The sequence below is a fragment of the Gracilinanus agilis genome, chromosome 4 (assembly GCF_016433145.1).
Source record: "Gracilinanus agilis isolate LMUSP501 chromosome 4, AgileGrace, whole genome shotgun sequence".
NCBI classification, from domain to species: domain Eukaryota; kingdom Metazoa; phylum Chordata; class Mammalia; order Didelphimorphia; family Didelphidae; genus Gracilinanus; species Gracilinanus agilis.
This window is the reverse complement of record NC_058133.1, coordinates 273,620,417-273,648,011: the sequence shown is the minus strand read 5'-3', so window position 1 is coordinate 273,648,011 and position 27,595 is coordinate 273,620,417. Positions and strand designations below refer to the sequence as shown.

Genomic DNA, 27,595 nt, shown 5'->3' with positions numbered 1-27,595 from the left:
GGAAATGAAATCACTAAATCTCCCTGTATCCCACAATATAAATTGAGTACAATATTATATACTCTTCTCTACAAACACCCAACACAATATCAGATCCCAGTTTGGCCACCTAGACTTCTTTTTTATCTTTAAACAGGAAAGGAAATGGGTGAGTAGCATCCCTTTGCAATTCAGATTTTTCTTCTCTCATCCCAGAATAGGGTCTGGAAGAGAAGTCCTTGATGGTACAAAGAGCCATGAGAGACCTCTGGCCAACTGCATACTAGAAAATAATTCTACTGGAGGAAGGGCTTAATCCCATAGCTGCATTAATATCACCCAATCTCAAAAAGTTGAAATAGTTTCATTCTAAGACACCTCAAGATGAGAGTGGGTAAGAAAGAATGAAATAATCAAGATGTCTGCTAAGCTCATAGAGACTCTTTCTAGGCTTAAGCCTAATGGTGGATAATTCATTTCTTCCCTCCTATCAAGAAGTAGAAAAGACAAACTCAGAAGGAAATGCCTTCATTCTCCTCTAATTCACTTCTTCCTACGGATCTTGGGTTTCTTTACAGGCCGGAGATAAGGATTATCAATAAGATTTTCTTCCCCAGTCCGGCTTCCTGATAAGGAAGTATTCTGCTGTAGAACTGAAGCATTCTCTTTCTCAGCACCCGATTCATCCTGTAAAAGAAAGAACACTACCATTATTAGCACGGAAGGCAGTCTTAGCCAGAAAAAGAGAATAAAAATTCTCTGAAAATAAAATCCCCACATTTTGTAGAATTATCATCACTTTCATGATATAGGGATCAGAGTCCGGTTTTCCCACCATTCCCATACTATTACTTCTCTCTTAGATGAAAAGGTTTCAATCTACTTGGTTAGGGAGATTAGAGGCAAACAGCTGCTTGAATGATGAATAAAAGTAGCACTGGGGGGCAGCTACATGGCTCAGTGGATTGAGAGCCAGGCCCAGAGACAGGAGGTCCAGGGTTCAAATCTGACCTCAGACACTTCCTAGCTGTGTGACCCTGGGCAAGTCACTTAACCCCCATTGCCTAGCCCTTAGCATTCTTCTGCCTTAGAACCAATACCCAGGATTGATTCTAAGACAGAAGGTATGGGTTTCAAGTCCAACTCTATCTGTGAAAAATCTCTCACATCCATCCATCCACCCCTAACCACTGTTACCAACTCTCACTTCAAATGCTCATGACCTCTCACCTTAACTACATTACATCACATTACAGGTCTCTCACACATTAAATCCACCTACATATTTCTGCCAGATTAATCCCAACTCTGATGATGCTATTCCACTGCTCAAAAGATCTTTCACCATTTCCTCCTGCCTACCAAATAAAGTTCAAATTCCTTATCTGGCACTTGAGGTCATAATGTGGCTCTAACCAACCTTTTAAAGTTTATGCCACTTTAATTCCTGTCCCCAGGATCTGCACTCACCATCTTCTAAACACACTTCATGCTTCTTGTGTTTCTGCTCAAGCTGGAAGGGCCTCCTTCCTTCCTTCTTTTCCTGGAGAAATCCTACCCAGATCAAATGTCACCTTCTCACTGAAGACTTCCCTGGTTCCCCAAATCTTCCTTCCTAAAAACTCACAGTACTGTCTCGTACTCTTAGCATGTTCTAAATTGCTGTGTATAAACATTTTCTTGCTCCTGTAGACTACAAGAAACCATATCTTATTTCTCTTTGTTTCCCTCAATGCCTTATACATGCTATACACTAAACATCTGCTGAACATTGTTGAAGCCACAAGCAACACCTAAATTAAAACTGGCATCCTCTAAGATCTGGTAAAATTCCTCAGACACCTCAGATTTGCAAAATACAATCAAAAGCCTTAAACAATCCTATAGCCCTAATATACTATAACCAATGACACCAACATTACTGGATGTAACTAGCAGGGCTAAGACATAGGCAGGGAAAAGAAAAAAAAGAAAGGGATAAGAAAGGGAAGAGGAGAAAACAGAGTGAGCGAGAAGTATAGCACACTGCCCACAATGACTTCTCATTTCCCCTAGATATTACATCTCAATGATACCCTTTACAGACTTCAAAATTCACCCCCAAATGGACTGCGATCTTGCATGGAAGGCCCATCTAGGGCCCCTAGTCATTCACAAGTGTCATATCACGCAAAAGGTTGTGAACTGGCCCAACCATTCTGGAAAACAATTTGGAACTACATCCAAAAAATCACTTCAACCTAACCTAGAAAGCTACCCCAAAGAGGTCAGAGACAAAGGGAAAGGACCTGAACTTATATGTATGCAAACAGTATTTGTAGCAGCACTTTCTGTCAGTGGAAAGGACTGGACACAAAGTGGGTTCCCATCAACTGGGGATGACAACAAATTATGACAAATGAATGCAATCAAGGATTATTACACCACAATAAATGACAAGTATGGAGAATTTGGAGATACTTGAGAAGATTCATATGAACTGATTGAGTGAAATGAGGGGAACCTGGAATAATAATTAACATACTCCAAAACAATGCAAAGAAAACAATTTTTTAAAAACTTCAGAACTCTAATCAGCACTGTCTAGGCACTTCTTCAGAAGACTGAGGATGAAGCATGTCTTCAAGGGTTTCTTGACAGAGAAGAATTAGAAGTACAGAATAAAAGATTTGTTTTTAGTTCTAGACAATATGTTGATTTGTTCATTTTAGCTGTATTTATTTGTAGCCAAGGAGGGTTTCTGTTCAGGGAGTTGGTGAAGAGCAGAGTGAGGAGGTGGGTAGTGAGATACTCAAACAAAAAAGATTTTTTAAAATATCATCAGAAAAAAACATTAAAAATACCCCTGGGGAGGGGGTGGTAGCACAACTAGGTAGCTTAGGAGACTGAGAGCTAGAGATGGGAGGTCTTCGCTTCAAATCTGACCTCAGATACTTCCTAACTGTGTGACCGTGGACAAATCACTTAACCTCCATTGCCTAGCCCTTACCTCTTTTCTGCTTCTAAGATGGAAGGTAAGGGTTTAAAAAAAAAAAATAGAGAAGACAAAAAGTTTAGAAGAAAGATAAACCAGCAGAGCAATGTTGTTACTACCACCTTGTTAAATTCAATACACTTAAAAAAAAAATAAACAGTACTCTTATTTGTTTTCAGGATACTGTTGTTGATGATGTTTATTATAAAAAATAATTTTTTCTGAATAACACACTATAAATCACCACTGGGAAGATGAAGTCCAAGGGGACAGGGCATAACTCCTTGTTCTTTTGCTTCAAGGCAAAAGATTTATACTTGGCTACTCAGGTAGTTTGCTGTCACAACAGATAAGCACAATAGCAGAAGATACAGATGGATGAAAAGCCAAGTGGAGCAAGAGGAACAAACAGCTCCACACCTGCATATCCAAAGTTGGCCTGGGTTGGGGCAAACAAACCTCCTGGGAAACTTCTCTAGGGTGGCCACGAGAATAGTGGACAGCAAGTCCCAGGGGATGTGTTGGGGTCCCAGACCAGTTATAAGACACCAATCTGAGGCTCAGATCCTATTTTGGTGATTGAAAGAGACCAAAGCCATTTTAGGAACCATGGGCCTTTGGTATACGCAAATGTGGGGTGGGGAAGGGGTGGGAGGAGAGGGACAGAGCTCAGGATAAAGCCATGAGGGACACATACAATTATTTTGAAAATTACAAGCTAACATTTTATTTCATTTGGAAATAAATCTACAGATGTCACATGATCTCCCTTGAGATAATTAGAGACACTGAGATTTCACAGAGCCAAGGTTGGAATCATTGCCGTGCAGTCACTGTGTGTCAAGGAGCCAAGGAAAAGAAAAGGAGGAGGGTGAAGAGTGATGGGAAGACAGTCTCTTTTTTAACTCTCTCATGTGGTTCTCCTGGAAATTCTACTTCTCAGTTCTCTTCCATTAGGTAAGGCCATTGTTTTCCCTATCGATCCCATCTATTCCTATGTACAGTGTCTTCTCTCTGAGAAGAAGGAAGGTAGGTAGCAAAGCCTCAGGGGGAAGCGATGAGGGAAATGAAGTGTGGGACTGAACAACACTGACAACTGAAGAGAGAGAGGCAATCTGCCAAGGAGCCACCTGAGTCATAAATTCCAACTTCAATCGTAAAGACACCAACTTATTTTGTTCTTTATGAGAAGATGAGGCTGGAAAAACTTTGCAAACTGGTACATTTTTAACATAGACAATAAAATGTCACTCTTGTGGACTAATTATGTGGCATGAAGGGTAGCTGTCCAAGCCTGAAACATAGATTGTCTTTGAAGAAATAGGTTACTACTTTTAGTATACATAATAACTGAAATTAAGTTAATATTATGTTGCCTACTATAGGATCTTGATTTAACAAATGAGAATGATTTAAAATATCAATTATTTGTATATAGATGATGCCCCTAAAATACCAGAGTTTTTTCTTCTAAGCATTCCTTGTAATCTCTTTGGTCCCATAATTAATTTGCTAAGAAAACATGGTCTCAAATTATACAGAAACAAATCAGAGTCACTCACTCCCTTGATTATCACAAATTCCAAGTTAGTATAATCCAAAATAAGGAGATTTTATTGTATCTAAAATATATAGAAGTTAAGGATAATCATTTGATTTAAGCCATTAGCTCCCAACTTATTATTCTGAAAGGAATTGAGCTGAAAAAGAAATGTGTCAGATAAAAAGGGTTTTTGTGAAGAATGTGGAATGGCATTGGTATGGTCCTGTGCATTCTCAGTGGCATCATTTCCACAGCCTTAAATACATGGAAAAGCAGAGGGAAATTTTGATCAAGTGGTCATCCAGTCTGGGGTCCATTAACTTTTTTTTTTTAATACTTTGAGAAATGTATTTCAATATAATGTGATCCTATATACTTATTTATAAAAAAAAAACCTATTCTGTGAAGGGATCCTTGACACACAAAAAAAGGTTAAGAAACTTTGATTTAGTCAAGGTACCACATTTTTACAGATGAGGCTCAAAAAGGAAAAATGACTTGGCTAAAGGTAATAGGAAATAGAGCCAAAATTGAGCCTCAGGTTCTCCAATTCTAAATATGGTGCTCAGTCTCCTATTCTACACCACCTTAAAGGCATCAAAGACCAGCATCATTTCACCAGTTGTATCACATGCACTCTTTTCCTTCCTAAGGGAGTTCTCCTAAGCCTCCTGTGCCAGAGGGTATCTTCAACTCTTACTTCAAATAAGACAGATACTTCTTCCCTGCCACCCCATCCAACAGGATCACTAGAGTGATTCTTTATCCCATGTAGGATTTGAAGGAAGTTGGCTGTCAGAAAATCGGTATAGGCTGGGCTTGGTGGCACATACCTGCCTATGATGCCTGCTGCAGAGCAGAAGGCTGAGAATGAGCTACAATTAAACTAAGGCTAATCAGGGTCCAAACTAAATTTAACACCACAGAAAGACCCAGAGGGGAGAGAAGGTGCCTAAGGGAAGGTGAGCCAGCTCAATGCAGGAGTGGGATTGGAATTGCAAGTGGACACTGAGCTTCCAGCCTGGGCAAAATAGGGAGAAGAAATAAAACAGAAGAATCACAGAGGCTAAAGTCAAATCAGAGGCCTCGGGAAGGTAATGTTCACTTCAGGCAATCCCCCTCAGATCACTAGCCAAGAGGAGCTACTGCTACAGACTACATTGGGAAGATGCAGAATGGGAAGCCCGGGCAGGCAGAGAAGACAACGTACTGTACTGATGTGGAGAGGAAGGTTCTCTGTGTCTGTCTGTTCATCTTGCTCAGAAGAATCAGTCTCTTCCATCTGCTGCATCTCCAATTCAGATGGAAGAAGGGCTGTCAGGTAGGGAATGGTAAACGGTCGGGCAGCAATCACTAGAGAAAGGAATGAAAGAGGTCATTTTTTTTGTAATCTTTGATGTTAGCACAGAACTGACATGAGAATGAATTTGTTATTTTCTAGATAAGCTCACTAGGAACTGCTAGCACTCTGCCAATTGATAACAGTCACAAGTCTGGAATAGAGAAACCTCCCTCCATTGCCTGATACTTAGCTCTGTTGCTACCCAGGTCTACAGAAATTTATAAGAAAATGGATTTGAGTACTTTCAAGCATCAAATAAGTATGAAGAATTATTAAAGGGGAAAAAACTTTTTTTAAATCTATATACTTGGGGACAGCTATATACTTGGGGACACTCAGTGAGAGCCAGGCCTAGAGACAAGAGGTCTTGGGTTGAAATCTGGCCTCAGACATATCCTAGCTATGTGATCCTGGGCAAGTCACTGAACCCCATTGCCTAGCCCTTACCACTTCTCTGCCTTGAAACCAATGCACAATATTGATTCTAGTTGGAAGGTGAAGGTTTTGGAAAAATACACACACATACACACACGTTTAAGTATATATGCACACACATTTAAGGTGGTATTGGATAGAACGTAGGACTTAGAATCAAGGAAGCATTGGGTTCAAATTCAGTCTTGGACTTTCCTTAGTTGTGTGACACCGAGCAAGTTACTTAACTTCTGCCTGCCTCAGTATTCTTATCTATAAAATGTGGAGAATAATACTTCCCATGGTGGTTGTGAGGATCAAATGAATTAATACATTTAAGGCACTTTGTAAAACCTTAAAGCAATATATAAATGCTAGCAGTTATTATTAAAATAAACAAAATTACAAAATGCCAGATATCAAAGAGACCTCCAAAATCATCTCTTCCTACCTCCTCATCTGTACAAGTAAGAAAATTAAGGCCCAAAGAGGGAAAGTCTGCCCAAGGTCATAGAGAATAAAAACAGGTCTCTTAACTCTCTATTCAGTTCTTGTTCTTGTTCTTGTTCTTGTTCTTGTTCTCTCTCTCTCTCTCTCTCTCTCTCTCTCTCTCTCTCTCTCTCATCATCCCCCCATTATTGGGACACCTCCATAATAACGCTAAGCTTCCTATAATTCCCAAGGTCCAGGAATGGTGTCACCACAGCTCTCTTCCTGCCCTAACCCTACCAAGAAGTGAACCATATACAACACATTCTCAGTTCTGCTAAGGGTTATGTGAAGATCTGGGAAAGAAAAGTCCAGAGGCTTCAGAATATTTTGAGGTAAAAAATAAAATAAGATTATTTTTTTGGCAAAATCAAGGGAAAAAGGGAAAAGATCATTTACTTCCTTCTGCTCAGAGGGAGGAAAAATGACATCCTCAGCTCCCCAGTCCATTCCCAAATGGCAAAATACCACAGGTCCATTCAGGGGAGTGATTCTCACATGGAAATGTGCTGACATCATCCTTGAAAAGACTCTGTGTCTCGCCTGTCTTGGCCATAAAACGGGTAAGTGCCCGTTCCACATCACGCCTCTGTGATGCAGCTTTTTCCCGAAGGACCTGGTAGTCTGACACGAGCTCACGATATGTCTGAAGGAAGAAGATGAAAGGAAGTTAGAGCGTCTGCTAAACTTGTTTTGCTTAACTATGCCTACTTGTTACAAGGGCTTTATATTTCTTTTTGGTTTTCCCAGTGGGGTGAAAGGAAATGGGAGGGAAAGAAAACAGATTTCTAACAAATTAAAAAGAAAACTTTTATTAAGTTGAAAAAATGACAACAAAATAGAAGCTATGGCATGACCCAAGGGGGCAATTAAAGGTAGGAAGATAGGTTGAATCCTGCTCTACCAGTGACAGACAATAAGAGAATTTGAACCTTAAACAAACATCCCTACTTTTATCCCTAACATTCCCCTACTATGCAAGCTCCTAAATCTCCTCTCTTCAGAGTCAGACTTAAACCCTTCAGGGCATCTATAAAAAAACAAATCAGGGGGCAGCTAGGTGGCTCAGTGGATTGAGAGCTAGACTTAAAGAAAGTTGTTTCAAATCTGGCAGTGGTTTCTAGCAGTGTGACCCTGAACAAGTCACTTAACCCCAATTGCCTAAGGGTTAAAAAAAAGGAGTACTTAGGGACTCAAGGCAGCAGCTGTGCAAGTAGTGAATCCCCAGCATACACATCTTTTGCCCTCCAGAACACCTACAGCTATGGTAGTGGACAGGAAATAAGAGCCCTAACCTCTGTTCAGGATCAGTTAGTCGCATAACTTTGCTTATGGTTCTGGTAAACAGAACCAGAATCAGAGACTCTGAGAACTGGAAGGGACCTCAGCAGTCATCTCCCCCACAAGAATCTCTGATAGAACAGAGAGGTTTTATCTCTTAAACCTGAGTGCCCAGGAATGAACACGATCCTCTAGGGGAGGTCTGGCAAAGAGAGAGTACAGTGAGATGATCACCTCTATATGGTGTGGAAGTTATATCCCTTCTAATGCAGGCTGAGCTTGCATGAGCTTTTGTGGCCGCCACATTACATTGCTGTCATTTTGAACTTGCGTCTACTAAACCCACAGATATTTCTCAGAACTGACATCTTTCCACACTTTCCCCCATCTTATATTTGTGGAGTTGATTTTTTTCTATCTAAGTGGAACATTTTACATTGATTTCTACTGAATTTCATCTTTAATTAGATTTAGCTCAAGGTTCCAGGAGGTCAAAATCCTTTTGAATGCTAATTCTGTCATCCATTGGTTTGCTTCTTGTCATCTACACATCTGATGAACATATCCCTTTATCCAAAGGAATTTTTTTAGTTTATCCAAGTCACTTATCCAATGAATTTCTCTAAGTCATTGATAAAAAGTGTTAATCAACAGAATCAAGTATAAATCTCTGGGGCCCTCCACTGGAGACCTCCTGCCATGTTGACAGAGAACTTTTCTGAGTCCTGCCTCCCAACCAGTGATGACTCCATCTGACTAAATTATTGCTGAAACAACATCTCCTTTTTCACAAGAATAGCATGAGATGTTTTATCAAAAACTTTGCAAAACGTAAGGTGAATAGGGGGCAGTTGGGTAGCTCAGTGGATTGAGAGTCAGGCCTAGAGACGGGAGGTCCTAGGTTCAAATTTGGCCTCAGACACTTCTCAGCTGTGTGACCCTGGGCAAGTCACTTCGCCCCCATTGCCTAGCCCTTACCACTCTTCTGCCTTGGAGCCAATACACAGTATTGACTTCAAGACGGAAGGTAAGGGCTTAAAAAAAAAAAAAAAAAAAAAAAGTAAGGTGAACTGATGGCAGCTGGGTGACTTAGCCGAAAGAGAGCCAGGCCTGGAGATGGGAGGCCCTGGGTTCCAATCTGGCCTCAGACACTTCTTAGCTGTGTGACCCTGGGTAAGAAACTTAACCCCCATTGCCTACCTCTTACCACTCTCTTGGCTTGGAACTAATACACAATATTAATTCTAGTAAAATTCTAAGGCAATGGTTAAAAAAGAAAAAAAGCTAGGTAAACTATAACCAAAACATTAACCAACTGGTTTATTTTTTTTTTTAATGGAGTAGGGTTGGCATTTTATGTTCTTGATAAAGCCATGCTGGCCTCTTTGTAATACTACTTCAACTTTCTAAATAGTCACTGATCATGTTTATTATGATTCTTTCTAGTTTTCCCAGGAATCAAAGTCAAGCTCACCGGTCTTGAGTTTGCAGACTGTTCTCTTTACTTTTGTGAAAATCAGAAAAATATTTACCCTTTTGCTATTTTTCAGTCCTCCCATTTTCCATATTCTTTCAAGTGTCAATGACAATGTTTCAGTAATCACAACAATCAACCAGTTCTCTCAGGAGTGAGGCTGTAATAAATCCATCAAGGGCAACTATAAATGCTCTCTCACTATTTCCTAACATATCCTGCATTTGCACTCCCTATGAGCCATTTGAGTTCTTTCCTTTCCAGTGTAAAGTTTAGTCTCCTTTGCAAAGGAAACAGAAACAAAGTAAAAATTCAACAGCTCTATCTTCCTTTTTATTCTCACCAAGCTCAGGTCCTGGCCCTTCTTTGACCCCATTTATCTCCCAATAATCAAAAAAAAAACCCTTTTTGTTGTCTGGGGCCTCCCTTGCCAGGGTTAGCAGACTTTGAATTTGGCATTCCCAACATTAATTTTACAGAACTGGACAGGATCCTTATATTCATTTGTTACTTGGCCTTGTGTGTCCATTTCAGGTTCTAGAGAAATCCTATTTATCTTCCTCACTGGATTTGTTTCCCTTTGTGTCTTCAGAATTTCATTTTTGTGTATCTCCCACCTTTGTTTTTTTTTTTCTGTTCTGTGACTTTTTTCTTTATTAATAGCTTTATTTTTTTAAACAACAAATTTCCACATAAATTATCTTAAGTTATATGATCCAAATTGTCTTCTTCCCTCCCCAGTCCTGGAGCTGGCAAGCAATTCAAATCTATACATATATTATCATGCAAAACATTTCCATATTATTCATTTTTGTCAGTGAATAATCTAAAACATAAACACAATTGTTCTTCTAGATCACTGTATTGCTGTTAGTAGCAAAATCTATCACATTTGATTATTCCTGTTACTGTGGAATGTTACTGTGTACAATCTTTTCGAAACTAACTTTTCCTGGAATATTTTAGTCTGTAGGAATCCTGACAAACTTTCTTCTAAGCTTAATGAAGTCTGCTTTCCCCAAATCTAGGGAACATGTCAGACTATGCTGAGATTCCATCTCTAACACAAACTCTAGGACAAAGAGATCACTTTCCTTTAGGGTTCCTATCCTTCCTTTCTAGTAATCAGTTCTTCTCTGTTAAGTAAAAATTAGATCAAGAACAGAATGTCCCCCTACTGATTCCTCCACCTTTTGAAGGATAAATTATCACTAAGGTAAGTTTAGAAATTATCAGGTCCTTTGCTTTGGCTGAGGATAAGATATGAAAAGTGCATAGCACAGTGCCCAATATACAGTAGGTACTAAATAAATATTCTCTCTCCCTCTCTTTCCTCATAACTGATTTCTGCCATCACTACTATATACTACTGCTCTGTGCCAGACTTGTGATTGTACCCAAACTCAACTATTTCTTCTTTCTGTCCAGGTAGTCTGTAGTAAACTCCAGTGACACAATTAATTATATTTTCCCCTCCTCTGACCTGTATCCAAATATTCTCTATCAGGTTCTCAGAATTCCACTCAAGTATACTTTCTTCATATACAAAGCTATCAACTCTCACCCTCCCTTTTGTTTCTTTTGGACATTTATATACAACCATTTCAGACTATGGATTCTACCCTGGCTTCATTCTTGGGTTTTGTCTCTTATGATTTCTAGCTGTCTCAGCAGCTACTATTCTTCTATCTTTGGAGCTACTATCGCCACATCTATACTACACGTAGAATAAAGTGGCAAAATTCCTCCAGAACAGACCCGGTCCTCTTCCATACTTCTCTATTACTGTTGAGGACACCACTTGCTATCCTTCCAGTAACCAGATTTGCCACCTCTTTATCATAAACTCATTTCCCTTCACCTTACATAACCAATCACAGGTGTCAAATCTTGTCATTTCTTCCCTCACACTATCTTCTGGATCTGACCCTTCTCTCTCTACTCAGAGCCACCTCCCTTGTTCAGGTCCATATCACCTCTCTCCTAAACAGCTTTGTAATTGAGCTCCCTGCCTACAATATTTCTCTCTCCAATTCATCCTCCACAAAATTTTCCTGAAGTGCAAGTTGTCTAATCACCTCTTTGATAAGGTCCAGTACTTACCTATTAACTATAGGATCAAATACCATTTCATCTCAGCTTAATAAAATTTCTATTTTTCTCTACGTTGTATAATATATATGATCTTCCTAACTGGGAGCTCTGAACTACTGATTGTACTAGCAACTTTCTGTCTAATAAAAACTCCATAAAAAAAGAAAGTGACCTCGTCGACCTGAAAGACATTATATTGCCCCAGGCAAACCATAAACTAGCTGCTTAATAGAGTAATTACTTATATCTCCAGTCTCCAATGAGAAAGGAAGAAGGACAGATTATAGATAAAATGAAACCTGGAGAAGATTCAGCTCTACTCCCTTCCAGAAGGAGAGAGGTTGTTAATAGAACCAAGAGCTTTCTGAAGTACCACCCACTATGCCATATGTACAGAATTGATAAATACACATTATAGGAGGGCATACTCAAAAATGTTTTCTTTGATCAAAATATCTGATGCATACTAGTTCCATCGTTATTATGTAAAATGTCATGGTGAAATATCTCCAGAGAGAAACATTCCTCTGAGGGCTTAGCTTTCCTAAGATATATTCCAATGGAAAATAAATTTCCCCAAAAGGACAGAAATGAATTCTCTGATTAGGACGAACCTGAATGTGAATGGTGAAGACACATACAGAAGATGCCCATCAAATGTATATGCCTCAGTGGAGGCAAAACCTGTTTTTTGTTTTTTTTGTTGTTTTATGTGTATAGGCATATACATACATAAGTATGTATTTATAAATAAAAAACACACATAGATATTTATCTTTGTTGAAATGTTAGGAACAATGGACTCTTAATTCCCCTGCCCTATCCACTCAAACTCTCTTCTGTTCCCTACCAATTAGAAGATCAGAGGAGTCAGGTCTCCTGTCATAATTTTTCAGGTATATTGGATTTTCAATGGACATTTGTGGACTAGATTTGTAATTTAATCTTCATTTAAAATACTATTTTATGAGAATATGCATTCTGAGTTCCAAATACCTATTTATAAACCAACCTTTGGAAGATAATCTGTTCATAAATTGGGGATTACAAGTGATCAGAAATGGGTCTACTGCTTAAGACAATGTCACTTAAGGCCAACTCACTCACCGGTGTTTTAATGTAGGTATGAGGATCAGGGAATTCAGGAAAGTGGCTAGGGATATGAGGTGGGTGAGACTTGTTCTGTCCAGCAGTCAGGGCTTTGGGAGTCACAGGTTGATTGGTGACTGGAGCTGCAAGAGAGTTAACACACTCGTTCACTGGCTTCACCTTCCTTTGAGCCCCAATTGCCCCAGTTCTACCTTCTTAGGACAAAACCACTGAACAATGCCTCTTGCCATTAAAACAATTGCCAGGGCCATAGTTGTGAATTTTCTAAACAACTTCTGTTCACCCGAAAAACTGATATTTGTGATTTATTTTTAACACTTTTCTTTTTAAATTTTGTGATAAAAGCTTTAAAATGACTAGTTAAGTATAAGAAAGTAACTATATAGAAATTCTCTCTATGCCAGAGATTCTTTACCTAGGGTCCACAGACCTCCAAGAAGCCTAGGAACAGATTTCAGGGGGTTTGTGAACTCAAATGGGAAACAAAATTATATCTTTCTTTTCTTTTTTTCTTTTTTTTTTTTTTTTAGAACTTTACCTTCAGTCTTGGAATCAATACTATGTATTGGTTCTAAGGCAGAAGAATGGTAAGGGCTAGGCAATGGGGGTGAAGTGACTTTCCCAGGGTCACACAGCTGGGAAGTATCTGAGGCCAGATTTGAACCTAGGACCTCCTGTCTCTAGGTCTGGCTCTCAATCCACTGAACTACCCAGCTGCCCCCTGCATCTTTATTTTCACTAACCTCCTTCGATTATTTAAAGGCATTCTTTACCAGACTGCCAAAGGGGCCCATAACACCAAAAACATTAAGAACTACTGCTCTATGTAAATGGAAGTCAGCACCAATTCTGCAGCTTGTAGTCTTTAGAGTTTTCTAAAAATCTGGTTAACTATTTAACCTCTTCTTCAGGGAAGGTACTTTGTAGGCAAGTAGGGTGTTAGAAAATGTATCATGTCAAAAAAGAATTTGTATGGATAAATTCTTAAAACTCAGAAGACAGAATAAGAACCCTGAGGGGTTTCCCCCAAGCACTTGATAGCTGGAGGTGTTTGGGGTCCCTACCTACCATTCTTGTCATAGTCAGCCCCCAGGAACTCTCTTGAGAAAAAGGCAAGACAGAGAAACTGCTGCTTTCTCTATCTCTAAGGACCCTAGGCAATAGGGACACAGACTAGGCTCCCAATTGTGTCTTTAAAATCTAGATTCATTTACATGAAATGACTGGCAATAGCAACTTTTAATGCTTTCTGAGGAGTGAAAGATTTAGAAAGATAGTATGTCTAGAGATATGAAATAAAATGCAATCTATTCCCTTTGCAATCTACCAACCCTAGCTAACCATCTCTGGCTGGTTATGCTGTCATACTCTTCTCCCTGGGCAACAAGAATAATATTTATCACTTGTGTGTGGTTCTTACTGAACTTCTAGGACGAAAACTAGTAATCCTGGGAAAAATCAAGTCAGTTTTCCACTTTGATAATAACTACACTTTCACATAACAACCTATTTGCCTACAGCCCTCCAAAATAAAAAAATACCCACAGTAAGTAACCAAAACCCAACCCAGCCTATATCTAAGACCACCTACGTGCTGTGATGACCATCCTCTGGGATCGCTTAGCATACGCAGGAAGAGTTTCCACATTGAAACCTAAGGAAAAGGAAAAGAGAAATCACTGTAGTGACCCCCAGAAATAATCATTGGGAATGCAGAAGAATATGCCTAGGAGCAACTAGATATCACAATAGATAGAATGCCAGACCTGGAGTTGGGAGGTCCTGGGTTCAAATCTGACCTCAATACTTCCTAGTTGTGTGACCCTAGGCAAGTTACTTAACCCCAGATTACCTTGTCTACACTGCTCTTCTGTCTCAGAAATGATACTGGGATTGAATTAAAATAGGTTTAAAAAAAAATAAAAAGAATCTGCCTGAAGTGTCTTATTGTGGAAACACAAATAAACTGCTCTTACTTGGCAGAAACTCTAAAATTAAAGGTAAAAATCATGTCTAAAGGGGGACAATGAGATGCTTAAATTTGTTCTAGGGTACCAGTTCATGATGAATTTGGTTGGCTACAAAACAATGTGACAATAATAGTAGTTCACATTTACAAACATTATTAGTGCAAATAACAAATCCTTTGAAGCATCTACATTATTCAAAGAGGCAATGAATGTTTCTATTGGGCTGAAACCAATGACTGTATTTTATATAATTATTCTTTGAATAGTTCTAATTCAAATATATGTAACCACTTCACAGGATTCATTATTTGCAATAATTGGGGACCTGCTGTTGTTGTTCAGTTGTTGTTCAGTAGTGCCTGATTCTTGATGACTCCATTTGGGGTTTTCTTGGCAAAGAGATTGCAGTGATTTGCCATTTCCTTCTCCAGTTTTACAGACAAGAAAACTAAAGCTAAGAGAGTTGAGTGACTTATGCAGGGTTATATAACTGGTAAGTATCTGAGGTCAGATTTGAACTCAGGAAAACGAGTCTTCCTGACTCCAGGCCTGGTACTCTATACACTACGTCTAGCTGCTTCAAATGGGACCTGGCAGTAAGGTGCATTTCTCATAGCCATGCTGTGAAACAGAGGCAGTTTAGGCACTCTTGTTTTACAGGTAAGAAAGCTGAGACCCAGAGAAGTTATGTGACTTGCCCAAGGTTACACTGTTTATACATATCAGAGATGGTGCTCAAACACAGGTCTTCCCATTTAAGGAACAAGCAACTGTAAAAGTGAAATTTGGGAATGCCATCTAAAAGTGTATATATTTCTATGGACATGGGAAATATATCAAAACTACATTTCCCGTGATCCAACATGGTCCAACTGGTTTCCATTTCCGGGTTTTTGGGCTTGGGAAGGCCTACGTCTTGACCCAGGGAAGAGCTTAAATCTCCTGGGTTAGGAGGGAGTGCTCTTTTTGCCAGTAGGCTCTTGGCCAGCAGACTCGAGACAGTAATGGAGGCAGCAGTTTTGAATGCTTACAAGCGCGTGGTCTGATAACTTTATCTATCAACATGGCTTTAATTAAAATACTAATATTTATATTTATACCAGCCTTTATCATTTTTAATATTTATAATTATGGCAACCTTACGAAGTTTGGATTAAGAATTCTCAATTTTCTAGATAGTTTAAGAGGAAGCCATGTGGCTTTGGGACCCCGAGTCTCAGAAGCGATTTTTTTCCTCGCCCAGTCCTCTCCTGATTTTCCCCAGCCTAGAGGCTGTTTTACGGGGAAGAGAGACAATGGTTTTAATTGCCGCTGGGCTGCGAATTATTTTGCTCAATGCCCCGGGCCTGGTGGCCCTTGCTGGCACTGATGGACTGCCGGTGCCCAGCCAGTTTCGTCTCGCAGCCGATCTCCTGACTCCTGACTTGATCTCCATTCCTGCCGTGCCGAAAGCCTGCAAGCCTTCCAGTCCCTGTGATCTCCGATCCTGACTCGCCAGTGCTGCCGCTTCCACTCCAGAACCCCGAGCTGCTTTTCCTGAGATTTCCGGGAAGGAACCCAGTCCTGACTTGCNCCATTCTTGCCGTGCCGAAAGCCTGCAAGTCTTCCTGACTGGCAAGCCAGTGCTGCCGCTTCCACTCCAGAACCCCGAGCTGCTTTTCCTGAGATTTCCAGGAAGGAACCCAGTCCTGACTTGCCGAGATCTCGACCTCCAGAGACTGCTTCAGTTCCTGCCACTAACGATTTGGGTATATTCCCCTTTCTCTCTACTTTCTTATAGGAGACATTCTAGCCTTCCATGTGTTTCTCTAAAGACCTAATTTAGCCACCCACACAAGCTCTACATGTGGGATTTTCTACAATGACCCGACACCACGTGGACCTAGCAACTAGCTTTTACCCTTAATGGGGCCGAATGGCCTATTCAGACTTGCTTGTGATTAAAAACTGAACTCAGGGGAAGAAATTTCACCCCATACCTGCTCAGAACTTTGAGCAAAGACTGATTATAAAAAAAAAAAACCTTTCAGAACTGAATGACTTTTAAAGAGACTGTATCTTAATGTATTTTGCTAATTACTTTTGTTAATTAATCTTGCTTATTTCGTTGATTTTCCTGTTGCGCTGAATCATTTTAAATTAATGTAGTTTGTGGCTGCTAGATTAATTCTGTTATGATTTTATTGTAACTCCCAAATAATGAGAAAAATCTATTAGAACTGGTAAGAGGTTTTGACCAGCTTGTTGATCTGATACTACTGGATTTATAAAGCACATGTCTTTAAAAATTTATTCTGTCTTGGTAATTGTAAAGAACCTTGAAAAGTTCCATGCTTTGAATATTACCTTGTAATTTTACAAGAGATCTTTTTAACTTTTACTTTAAACCCTTAAGAATTGTTGTCTTAAAGGATAAAGCTTTTATATATTTTATTATAAGAGATACTATTGCCTTAAATGGGTAGAAGCATTTCCTACCCAGGATTTTTTTTTTAAATACAGAGAGTCAAGGAGCTCCTGTATATTCTTTGCTATGGAAGCAATAACAGCATTTGCCAAGGGTTACAGTTTGTAACAAGTATATGATTTTGAACATCATTATTTATTGTTTTAAAATGTGCTATTGGAAATAATGGTACTCTATTTGAATGTGCATTCTGAATCTGCTATTTTGTAAAACCCACTTTCTCTCACAGAAAGTCTCATTTTTGGGTAATATAACCCTTCTAGTTCTAAGCTATATATATTTTTGATTTTTAAAACATTTTTTTTTAATGAGAGAAATTGATTTTCCCCTTTTCTCATCTTGTACTGGAAGTACATATATAATCATTATTTACCCTTTTTCTGATTCTACAGCAAATACCTGAGCCTATAGGACTGTGATTTAAATGCCTCTCTGATTCCAGAAGGGAATATGAAAGCCGTTAATAGTGCTAAAGAAAGCACATGGTCAGAGACTTGACTGACTAAATCTGCTTGGATTGCAGCAGTTCTATGCCAATACTTTAGGGCTTGGAAATTGGGGTTTGAGTCCTGGAGTCCCAGTCTTTTCTAAAACTTTAGAGGACGTGGGTCTCCTCGACTTACATTCCTAGAAAGCACCTAAGATTGGTTAATTATTTGGCTCACTTCCCTAAAAAAGCTGATGATAAAGTCAGATCAGAGAGAGACATTTTCCTTTAGTCCTGGCCCTGAATGGATAATTGCACACTGCTGAATTCACTTCAATTAGACCTTCATTCAAAGGTCTAAGTTTATTTTCCCTACATTTTACATTTCACAAGTTAATTTTTCTTCTTTTTTCTTGAATTTTATTCTTTGTATTTTGCCATCCTTAGCTGACCTGAGGCCTTTTTTTTAAAAAAAAAAAAAGGTGTGTTCAAGATTTACCTCACGGGGATATCTGTTAAGTTTTAAAAAATCCAATAATGTAAAAATATATGTATATTTAACTCTTTTAGGAGTAATTTCACGGGGAATTAAATTGTATGAATCTTAGAAGAAAATGTATGTTTTGTAATCTATAATGTAAAGTTTAAATTCTTTTGAGAATAATTTCAGGATAAGGATCTTGCCATCTCCCCAAATCCCAGATGATGAACTTGTTTGGTGAGGACACATGAAGATGTCTGAAAAGCCTTCACTGTACCATGAAGACCAAACTTTAAACTTTGGGGTGCAGTTGATTGAACTATGGGGAGTTAAAATTGAGTTGTATGTATTGTTTTAATTGTACACTGTTATACCAAAGGAGACTGACCCCGAATTGGTTTTTTGTCAATGCGGCTAATTTTAATCATTTGTTCATCTATTTCTTTTATCCCCAAATTCCTGAAAAATTTAGAAGTTGTTTATTTTTACAGGTCCAGCGAAGAAAAAAGGACTAACCTTTTTTTTTTGCCGGACCTCACGGGGAATTGTAAAAGTGAAATTTGGGAATGCCATCTAAAAGTGTATATATTTCTATGGACATGGGAAATGTATCAAAACTACATTTCCCGTGATCCAACATGGTCCAACTGGTTTCCGTTTCCGGGTTTTTGGGCTTGGGAAGGCCTACGTCTTGACCCAGGGAAGAGCTTAAATCTCCTGGGTTAGGAGGGAGTGCTCTCTTTGCCAGTAGGCTCTTGGTGAGCAGACTCGAGACAGTAATGGAGGCGGCAGGTTTGAATGCTTACAAGCGCGTGGTCTGATAACTTTATCTATCAACATGGCTTTAATTAAAATGCTAATATTTATATTTATACCAGCCTTTATCATTTTTAATATTTATACAACGGATACTGTCCTCTAACTATGAACCCTCAAAGGGCCTAAAGGAGACTTAGAAGACATCTCCCTTATCCCTAGGGAATCACAAAATAATTAACCCTTTTCTCAGTCACCAATTCTACCATATCAAGTCACTGTATGTACAATGAAAGGTGAAACTCTACTCACCCATCTCAACAAGTGTGACCACAATGTCTGACAGTGTTGGCTGTGTCCTGGCTGTGTGCTCACAATAGGATTTAGCACTCCTCCCAATTTCTGAAAGGTCTAGGAAAACAAACAAAGTTAGGTATACAGTCCAATACCAGACATGAGCATTTCAGTGTCCTCAGGCTGACAAATGTGCTTCTGTTAACCATTCTTGTTGAATCCTTACAAAAAAGAAGAAAAGAGCTTTCCAGTGATTCCACAAAGCTCGTTGAGCAGAATAAAGGAAGATATAGGGATGTGTTGAAGATCTACCAAAAACTGATCCTAAGTAAATAGTTTTTCCTCAATTTCATCTGAAAAATGATTACACATAGTCCTATATCATTATTTAAATTATTCCATCTGCCCAAGAACCTGTCTATCCAACAAAACCATAAACTCTGATGTCAGGGGCTGGAGTTTCTTCTCTTAAAATCCATAGAGCAAATAGCACAGCATAAGACCCACTTTAATGCTAGGAATGTCCATGATTTCACTTTGTAGGTAAACCTTCACAGTGTGGTTCCTGGAGGGAAATCCCTATAAAACAGTTCAGAAAGGAGGCCTATAAGAAGTTGAAAAATCACCACCTACTTGGTTCTTTCTCTATTAGCTAGAAATTCAATAAACATTTATTACATACTGTCCATATACAATGTACTAAGAAGACATAAAGATAAATGACATATAGAATCTTCTATAAGGAAAAGTTTACAATTTCCTAGGGGAGTGAAATCTATACATATGAGAGAAAATGGAAAATTGAACACAACAGATGCATAACAGAAGTACAAAACAAAACAGTAAATGACAGATGAAAGTAATTTCTAACTGCAAAGACCAAGGCTGGTTTCACAGAGAAAAATAGCATCCAAACTGGATTTTGAAGGACAGATAAGATGGAGATCTGTAGGAGAAGATAAACAGATTCCAAACTTAGGAGTAAGATGAGCGAAGGCACAGATGCAGAAAAATTAGAGCAGGATGGAAAGGGGAAAGGAACAATTAATTTAATCAGTCAAATAACATTTTTTTAATTGCCTACTATGTGCTAGGCATTAATGCTAAGTACTGTTTGGCTACAGAATAGAATACTTGGTGGAGTCTGGAGAAGCTGAATCTGGAGTCAAGATTTGAGTTCCAACACAACCTCAGACACTTATTCACTGTGAGACCCTGGGTCTGTCACTTAATCTCTCTCTACATCAGTTTTTTCATCTGTAAAATGGGGATCATAATAGTACCTCCTTCCTAGGATTGTTGGGAGGATCAAATGAGATAATAATTGAAAGAGCTTAACATGGTGCCTAGCATGAAGTAAGCAAATTTTAAATGTTGGCTAATTAATAATCATGTGAATCAAACTGTGGAATACCATAGGGAAAAAACAGGTGAAGGCCGTCATTCTGCACTTTATCCTGCCTCTGCAATCTGCCCACAATGGACAGCTCATAAATGCAACCAGTGAGCACAGTTTCATCTTCTACATGGCATCCATTAATAAAGAGAACCCTGATTCTTTGCTGTCTAGTGCTAGGTACAAATAATTTAGCAAAACCTCAGTTCCAACAGTCCTTTTACCAGAGTGCAACCCTATTACAATTTTTTCTTCAATTTCACTTTTTCCTCCCTATTAGAAGATATGATTTGATCAATTCTGTGGCCACAATTACTGAAAAAACAAACTGGGCTGCATAAGAATTTTCTAATAGTGAGGATTTTTAAATCCTGCAATGAGTTTCAAGACATGTAGAGAGTTTTACAATTTGAATTCTCATCCAGGATTATTTTATTCAATTAATTCAGAAAGCACTGAGTAACATGCCACTATTAAAGATATTGAACTATGTTGTAGGGGCAGAATTAGCTAAATGAAAACACAATAAGCTTCTTAAATCTCAAGGACTTTTTCTTTGTTGTCTTTCTAATGTATCATACAACTTAGTTCTTAATTATGTAATATGTAATTATCTAAATTGTTTTAAGTAACTTAGTTTTGTTTCCCTAACAAGACAATAAACTTTCTAAGGAGATACTCTCTCTTCTTCTCACATAACCCCAATGGCAACAGAAGAGTATAAGGCTCTCAACTGAATAATCTTAAGTCCACCTTCCACCAACATATCTCATAATTCAACATCATTAAGCTTCCTTCATATCCCTTAACAGGCATCCATCCATTCAAACTATTCTACAATCCACCCTGCTCTACTTTTCTTTTCGATTTCTTAACCTCTTACAATATCTTTCCAACCTCATCATTCCACCAAAACTGCTCTCTCCAAAGTTACCAATGGCCTCCTAATTGCCAAATCCAATGGCCTTTTCTCAGTCCTCATTGTTCTTGCTCTCTCTGCAGCCTTTGACATTGCTGATTACCCTCTCCCTCTCCTCCTTGATATGCTCTTCTCTCAAGGTTATTGAAGTACCACTCTCTTCTGGTTCTCCTACCTATCTTTTTTTTTTTTTTTTTTTAACATTTTTAAACCCTTAACTTCTGTGTATTGGCTCCTAGGTGGAAGAGTGGTAAGGGTGGGAAATGGGGTCAAGTGACTTGCCCAAGGTCACACAGCTGGGAAGTGTCTGAGGCCGGATTTGAACCTAGGACCTCCTGTCTCTAGGCCTGACTCTCAATCCACTGAGCTACCCAGCTGCCCCTCCTACCTATCTTTTTTGACAAACCCTTAACCAAGTCATACCCACTACCTGCAGATGTCTCAAAGGGTTCTATCCTAGGCCCTATTCTTTTTCCTTTTATACTTCATTTGATGATCTCATCAGCTCTCCAAGATTTAATTATCATTTCTCAAATCTATCCATCCTGCCACTAAACTCAGCTAACTTCTGGCCTTGCATCTCCAACAGCCTTTCAGACATCTTGAACTGTATGTCCAGTAGAGATCTTAAACTCAAAATGGCCAAAATTGAGCTTATCTTTTCTTCTACATCCTCGTCCCTTGCAAATTGCTCTGCTACTACTGGGTGTATACTCTGAACTCCTCAAGCTACAAATCTGGGTGCCATACTCTATTCATTATCTTGCACTTCTCATGTCTAACCTGTTGCTGCCAATTTCACCTCTGAATCATGTCTCTAATATGCACTCTTCTCTCCTCTGACATTGCTATCACCCTGCTAAAGACCCTCATGACTTTACATCTAAACTACTGAAATACCTTCATTGCTATAAGCCCCTTCTCACTTCAATGCATTCTCCATTCAACTGCCAAAATTGTTTCTCTACAGAGAAGATCTGACCTCGTGACAACCCTATTCTAAATTCAACTGGCTCCCTCTCACTTCCAGGATCAAACACAAAATCTTGTTTGGCCTTCAAAATCCTTCACAACCTATCCCACGCCCCCAAAACAAACAAACATACATTTTGAAGTCTTCTTATACCTTCCTTCCCAAAAAGCACTCTTCAATCCAGTGATACTAGCCTCCTGGCTGTTCCTCAAACAAGACACTCCATCTCTTGGCTATGGGCATTTTCTCTGACTATCTTCCATGCCAGAAACATTCTCCCTCCTCATCTTTACCTGCTGGATTCTCTGGCTTCAACTAAAATCCCATCTTCTACAGAAAACTTTCCCAATCCCTCATAAATAGTAATAAATATTAATTCCAAGGTGGAAGAGCAGTCAACTAGGGTTAAGTGACTTGCCTAGGGTAACACAGCTAGGAAGTACCTGAATCCAAATTTGAACCCAGGACCTCCTGTCTCTAGGCCCAGTTCTCAATTTGCTGAGCCACCTAACTGCCCTATCCAGTCATTTGCCAACTGTTTTGCCAATGTGCAAATACTCTCCCCTCCATATTCCTCTTTTCCCACTTCTTGATCTGGGAACAATAATTAATAATAGCACTACTTTTGGAAAGGGAATGTTAACTAAATGCCTTAGGGATCAATTCACCCTTCTAGTAATGCCCTAGACCTAAATTCCCTTAACTGGTCACCATAGTCTTATATATTATATTTTCCTTTATTAGAATATAAGTTCTTGGGAGAAGGGACTGCCCCATTTTTAAAATTTGTATCCCTAGTGCTTAACAAAGGGCTTACTATACACAGCAGGTACTAAATAAAGGTCTATTTGTTCATTCATTCATTAAGCCTCAGTAGCCACGCTTCATAAGCTGCTATGATAGGAAAAAAATAAATTATCTACTGACCAAACTTTTGCTGAGTACATCCAAATTTAACTAAATGGGTCCTTATCCAAAGTCCATTACTCAACTTATATTTGAAAACTTCAGTGACTCAAGAAACTGCCAGAGCTCATACTCTCTTGGCATAACCACTGAGAACCCAAGGCAATCTCCACAACAAGAAGCCTCATAAAGGTATTAGTTAAGAAAAAAAAAAATTAACAAACTGACTTTGCAAAAGGCAGCTAGTATTCTTCCATACTCACAGCTTTGTAACATCTCAGTTAGTGTTTCCACTGATGCTTTCTCAGCACTCTCAAACCCAGCCTCTGTCAGCAAGGAGCTCACAACTACCTGAAGGGTCCGCCTCCGTGCCAAATAGTAGTTGTCTGCAGGGGTGGAGGCCTGCTTGCTTCCTGATCTCTATATGAATCAATAACCAAGGTAAAATGGAAGCATGATTTTAGTTCAGGCATTAAGGGTGCAATCACACACTTCAAGAATATAAAACAGACATCAAGGGCAGATAGGAGATGAATGATATATCCCCGGTACATCTCCCCTTTAAAATGTAGCAACTCTGCTGCTCAGACTTGTGCTTTTAGCTAACTAGTTTAATAATTATCAAGTGTTCAAGTGAATCCTAGAGTCTAACGATTCCTTCCCTCAAAGCATACCCCAGAATAAGGCCTCCTCAATTTGAGAAATCTCCACTTCACATTCGATAAGAAATACTTATAAAAGGGGTTGGATTTCATTACCTCTATGTTCCCTCCAACCATTAAAAAGGTCTCTGATATTATGAAAAAAGCACTGGTAGGGTCAATAGCAAACATCAACAGTAATTCTTCTTCTCAGCTATCATAGGATCAAGTAGTAAAAAACTGCAGGGTAGCAACTAGCTTTTTAGAGCAAATACCACGCGGAAAGTCCTTTTAAATCCCCCACCAGCTCGTTTTTCAATTGGCCAACTACATGACCAATAAAGAGAGAAAGGAGGGCAGCTTGAGCCAATTAGGTGCTTTCTCCGAATTCCCCGCCTTCTACTGGGAACTAGCCAATTGAGAACTCCGGTCGCCAAGTTGGCTCGGTGAGGCTGGGGGAGGGGTGTGCCAGAGGGTGAGGCCTTTGCCCTGGCCCAGAGTCGCTCAGTGCGGAAATTTCGAAGTCCTCCCTGTCCCATCTTCGCGCTGCTTCCTTTTGCTGAGGCAAGGAGCTAACCCCCCATGCTCCTCATTCCTGATTCTCTGGTCCTTACCGCTCCCGAGCCACCGGCTCCGGCAGTTGCAGTTGTGTCGGCCATCTTGAATACCTGAGAATGTGTGTTTGCGCAAGGAAGCCTGGGAACTGTAGTTCGAGGCGGAAGCGAGGGGGGCGGGGCTGGGAGGAGGAGGCGGGAGAGCCCAAGTTTCCAAAGGCGTTGTGGTGGATGTGAATAGAGCCGTGACTTCACGTCGCTAGCCTGGAGGAGGAAGAGGGGGAAAACCTGAGAAATGCACCTTCAGATAACTACAGGAAAAGCGTGCTAGAATATTTTTCGTTCACCATTTAAACCCCTGCAAGCTTCTTAGCCTCTTAGAGCTGAGACCTCAGTCCCAGGATCCCAGGAATTAGACTCGAGGACAGGGAATTCTTTTTTGTGTGTCATGGACCCCTTTGGCAATCTGGTGGAACCAGTGGCTCCCTTTTCGGTTTTTTTAAATGCATAAGAATACAAAGGATACCAATTATATTGAATACAGCTATAAAGTTAAAAAAAACCACTCAAGTTTATGAATCCTAGATTTTTAAAACTTCTTTCGTTCAGCTCCTCCCCCTTTTTACCATACTGGAAACCTAGGCCAGGGAGAAGTTACGTACCCAAGAGTGACAAAGATCCAAGTTCCAATGCTCTTTCCACTTCACTGTTTTGAAACTACACCCCTCACCAGCAGTCAATCTGATTTTTCAAACCATTTTTGCAATCCACTTTCCTCCCTGCGTCCTAGAGGTTACCATGGTTTCAATAGATTGTATTTCAAAAGCTCCGCCCCTTCACAAAGAAATCTGCAGATGTTTTGGGGTTTGGGATCAATCTTTTCATCCACAGAACCACAAAATATTCGAACTAGAAAGAACCACAAAGAATATTAGGTTCATAGTATTAAGCGCCGGAAGGGGCCATAGAGGTCATTTCGTGTAGTCTTTTTATTTATTAAATTAAATAAATTTAAATTTATTTATTTATTATTCTGAATTGAAATTGCAATTCAGAGGAGGGCAGTGACATGATTAAAGTTATGTACAGTTAAATAGTAAAACTAGACGTCACTCGCATCTTTTAATCCACTGTTTTTTTTTGTACAAGCCATCCTTGCAACCCGGACAAAACAGTGAGAGTACTATGCGGTAGCTGAGTCCCTGCTTTACCAAAGAGGAAAGGCGGTCGTGAAGTCTCTGAAACCAAGACGGGGCCCTTCCGTACGCGGAGGGTGACAACTCTGCACCCTGCACGCCCACACCTGTGCTTGAACTATCCTGGAAAGCGAGGCCCCTTTTCCTCCGCCTCCACCCCTTCCCCGACCCCGAAAAGCAGGAGTCGGGGGCGGGGTCCCCTCGGGTCCTGTGCGCACCCAGGGGCCTGGATCTGGGGCACCCCCTGATCTGCCCGCCCCCCCGGGGGTGTTGGCAGCCTCGAGAGAGAGGGGGATGGGGGAAAGGAAGGGGGGCGCGATACCTTTCTAAAACAGGAACCCACAACCCCCTCCGTCTCCCCCCGCCCCCTCCTCCCCACTTCCTGCCCAACTTCAAACGTCGAATCCCTAGCGCAGCACCGAAATTGTAAACACCCCGCTCCGGCGCGGAGGAGGGGTCGAGATTGAAGCGGTTTGGGGCAGGTAGAGAGCGATCTTTTCCTCCACTCCCCACTTCCAGCCCCGTGTCCGTGACAGGCCTACCCCAGGGACACAATTCTGGAGCTGGAAGAGAAGAGTCCGTGCCAGAAGGAAGCGAGTGCGAAGAGTCGGCTCCCGGACTCACCTGTTAGGTAGGCAGCTGAACTGGGGGACGGACGGAACAGGTCTGGGGGAGGTGGGGCTCTCATCTAGTTCGTGCAAGTTTCCAGCCACTGAGCAGGGTCAGCGCTGACCCTCTGGGAACACACAGGGCTGACTGATTATAGTGTTCAAAGGAAAAAGATGTTTTGGGAGGGAAATCCCAGTTTAAGACGGCTGAGGAAGATTTGCTGAACCTTCGGGGTTGAGGAACTCAAAAGGGACTCCAAAGTAGCTCCCTTTTACTTTGTTCAAGTACTTGGGGGAGAAGCTGATTTTCCCTCTGGTCCCCCAAACACCCATTTACTTCTATCATTTTCCTCCTCATTTAAACGAGTGTGTTATTGATCTCTAACGTCCCTTGGAACTCTAAATCCTATTATTTTTTTGTCGCGGATAGCGCACCCACCTATCCTCTTTAAGACAAAGGGTCAGAGTCTCTCAAAGGGAACTGAATTGGATTCTAGGACCCCATTCTCTGTAGGCTAATTCAGATATTTTTGTTTCGGTGAACATATGTTTATTGTGTTTGGGTATATTGGATGTGTTAATAGATATATTTATATTTATATCCATCCGTAGTCAGGGCTTACTTTGTGCAAGGCACTGTGCCAGATACAAGGAATAGAGATGAGTAGTAAACAAACCCTGGCTACAAGAGTTTGTTTACAGTCTAATAGGGGAGTCAGAGAGTCACTAGGGTAGGTCCTGCTCACAATTCTGCCCTTTGCAGTGCCCAGGTCTTCAAAGATCAGGGATAAACTCCTTGTGCTTGGTAGATGTCACCTCCTACTTTGGTGCCTTGATTTCTTCTTCCTCAAATTTTTTATCATGCTTTACCTGAAACCTTCCTTTGCAGTTATCATAATTTCTCTTATGTCAAAGTTATTTGGTTGTCTTTCGCTGCAATTATATTTTAAGGCCCTTATGAGCAAGTTCTGGGTTTTGTCTATTTTTGTAAGACCACCAGATAACAGTAAAAGCTTTGCATTGTTGTTGGTTCAGTTGTTTTTGTGTAGTATTTGACTCTTCATGACTTCATTTGGGATTTTCTTGGCAAAGATACTGGAATGGTTTGCCAATCCCTTATCCAGTTCATTTTATATATGAGGAAGCTGAGACAAATAGAGTTAAGTGCCTTGCCCAGGATCACACTGCTAATTTAATGTCTGAGGACAGATTTGAACTCAGGTCTTTCTGACTCCAGGCCTGGTACTCTATGCACTGAGCCACCTACCTGCCTCCTGCCTTGCATATAGTAAGTAACTTGATAAATA

General features: G+C 40.1%; 2 protein-coding genes across 2 annotated transcripts in view; one reads left to right on the top strand and one right to left on the bottom strand.

Moving 5' to 3' along the window:
- Positions 1-511: 511 nt before the first annotated feature.
- TAF8 (TATA-box binding protein associated factor 8) lies at positions 512-24,589 on the bottom strand. The gene is made up of 8 exons (XM_044672462.1): positions 24,545-24,589; positions 23,553-23,709; positions 19,114-19,212; positions 14,292-14,354; positions 12,698-12,822; positions 7,240-7,387; positions 5,707-5,849; positions 512-666 (listed from the first exon to the last, which is right to left on the bottom strand). The coding sequence occupies exons 1-8, from the start codon at positions 24,587-24,589 to the stop codon at positions 523-525; spliced, it is 924 nt and encodes a 307-aa protein (XP_044528397.1). The 3' UTR covers positions 512-522.
- A 1,650-nt stretch (positions 24,590-26,239) lies between these two features.
- CCND3 (cyclin D3) overlaps positions 26,240-27,595 on the top strand; it is a 119,873-nt gene continuing 118,517 nt past the window's right edge. The window contains exon 1 of the mRNA XM_044674558.1: positions 26,240-26,311. The gene's annotated coding sequence lies outside the window, so the exon portion shown is untranslated. The remainder of the gene's footprint in view (positions 26,312-27,595) is intronic.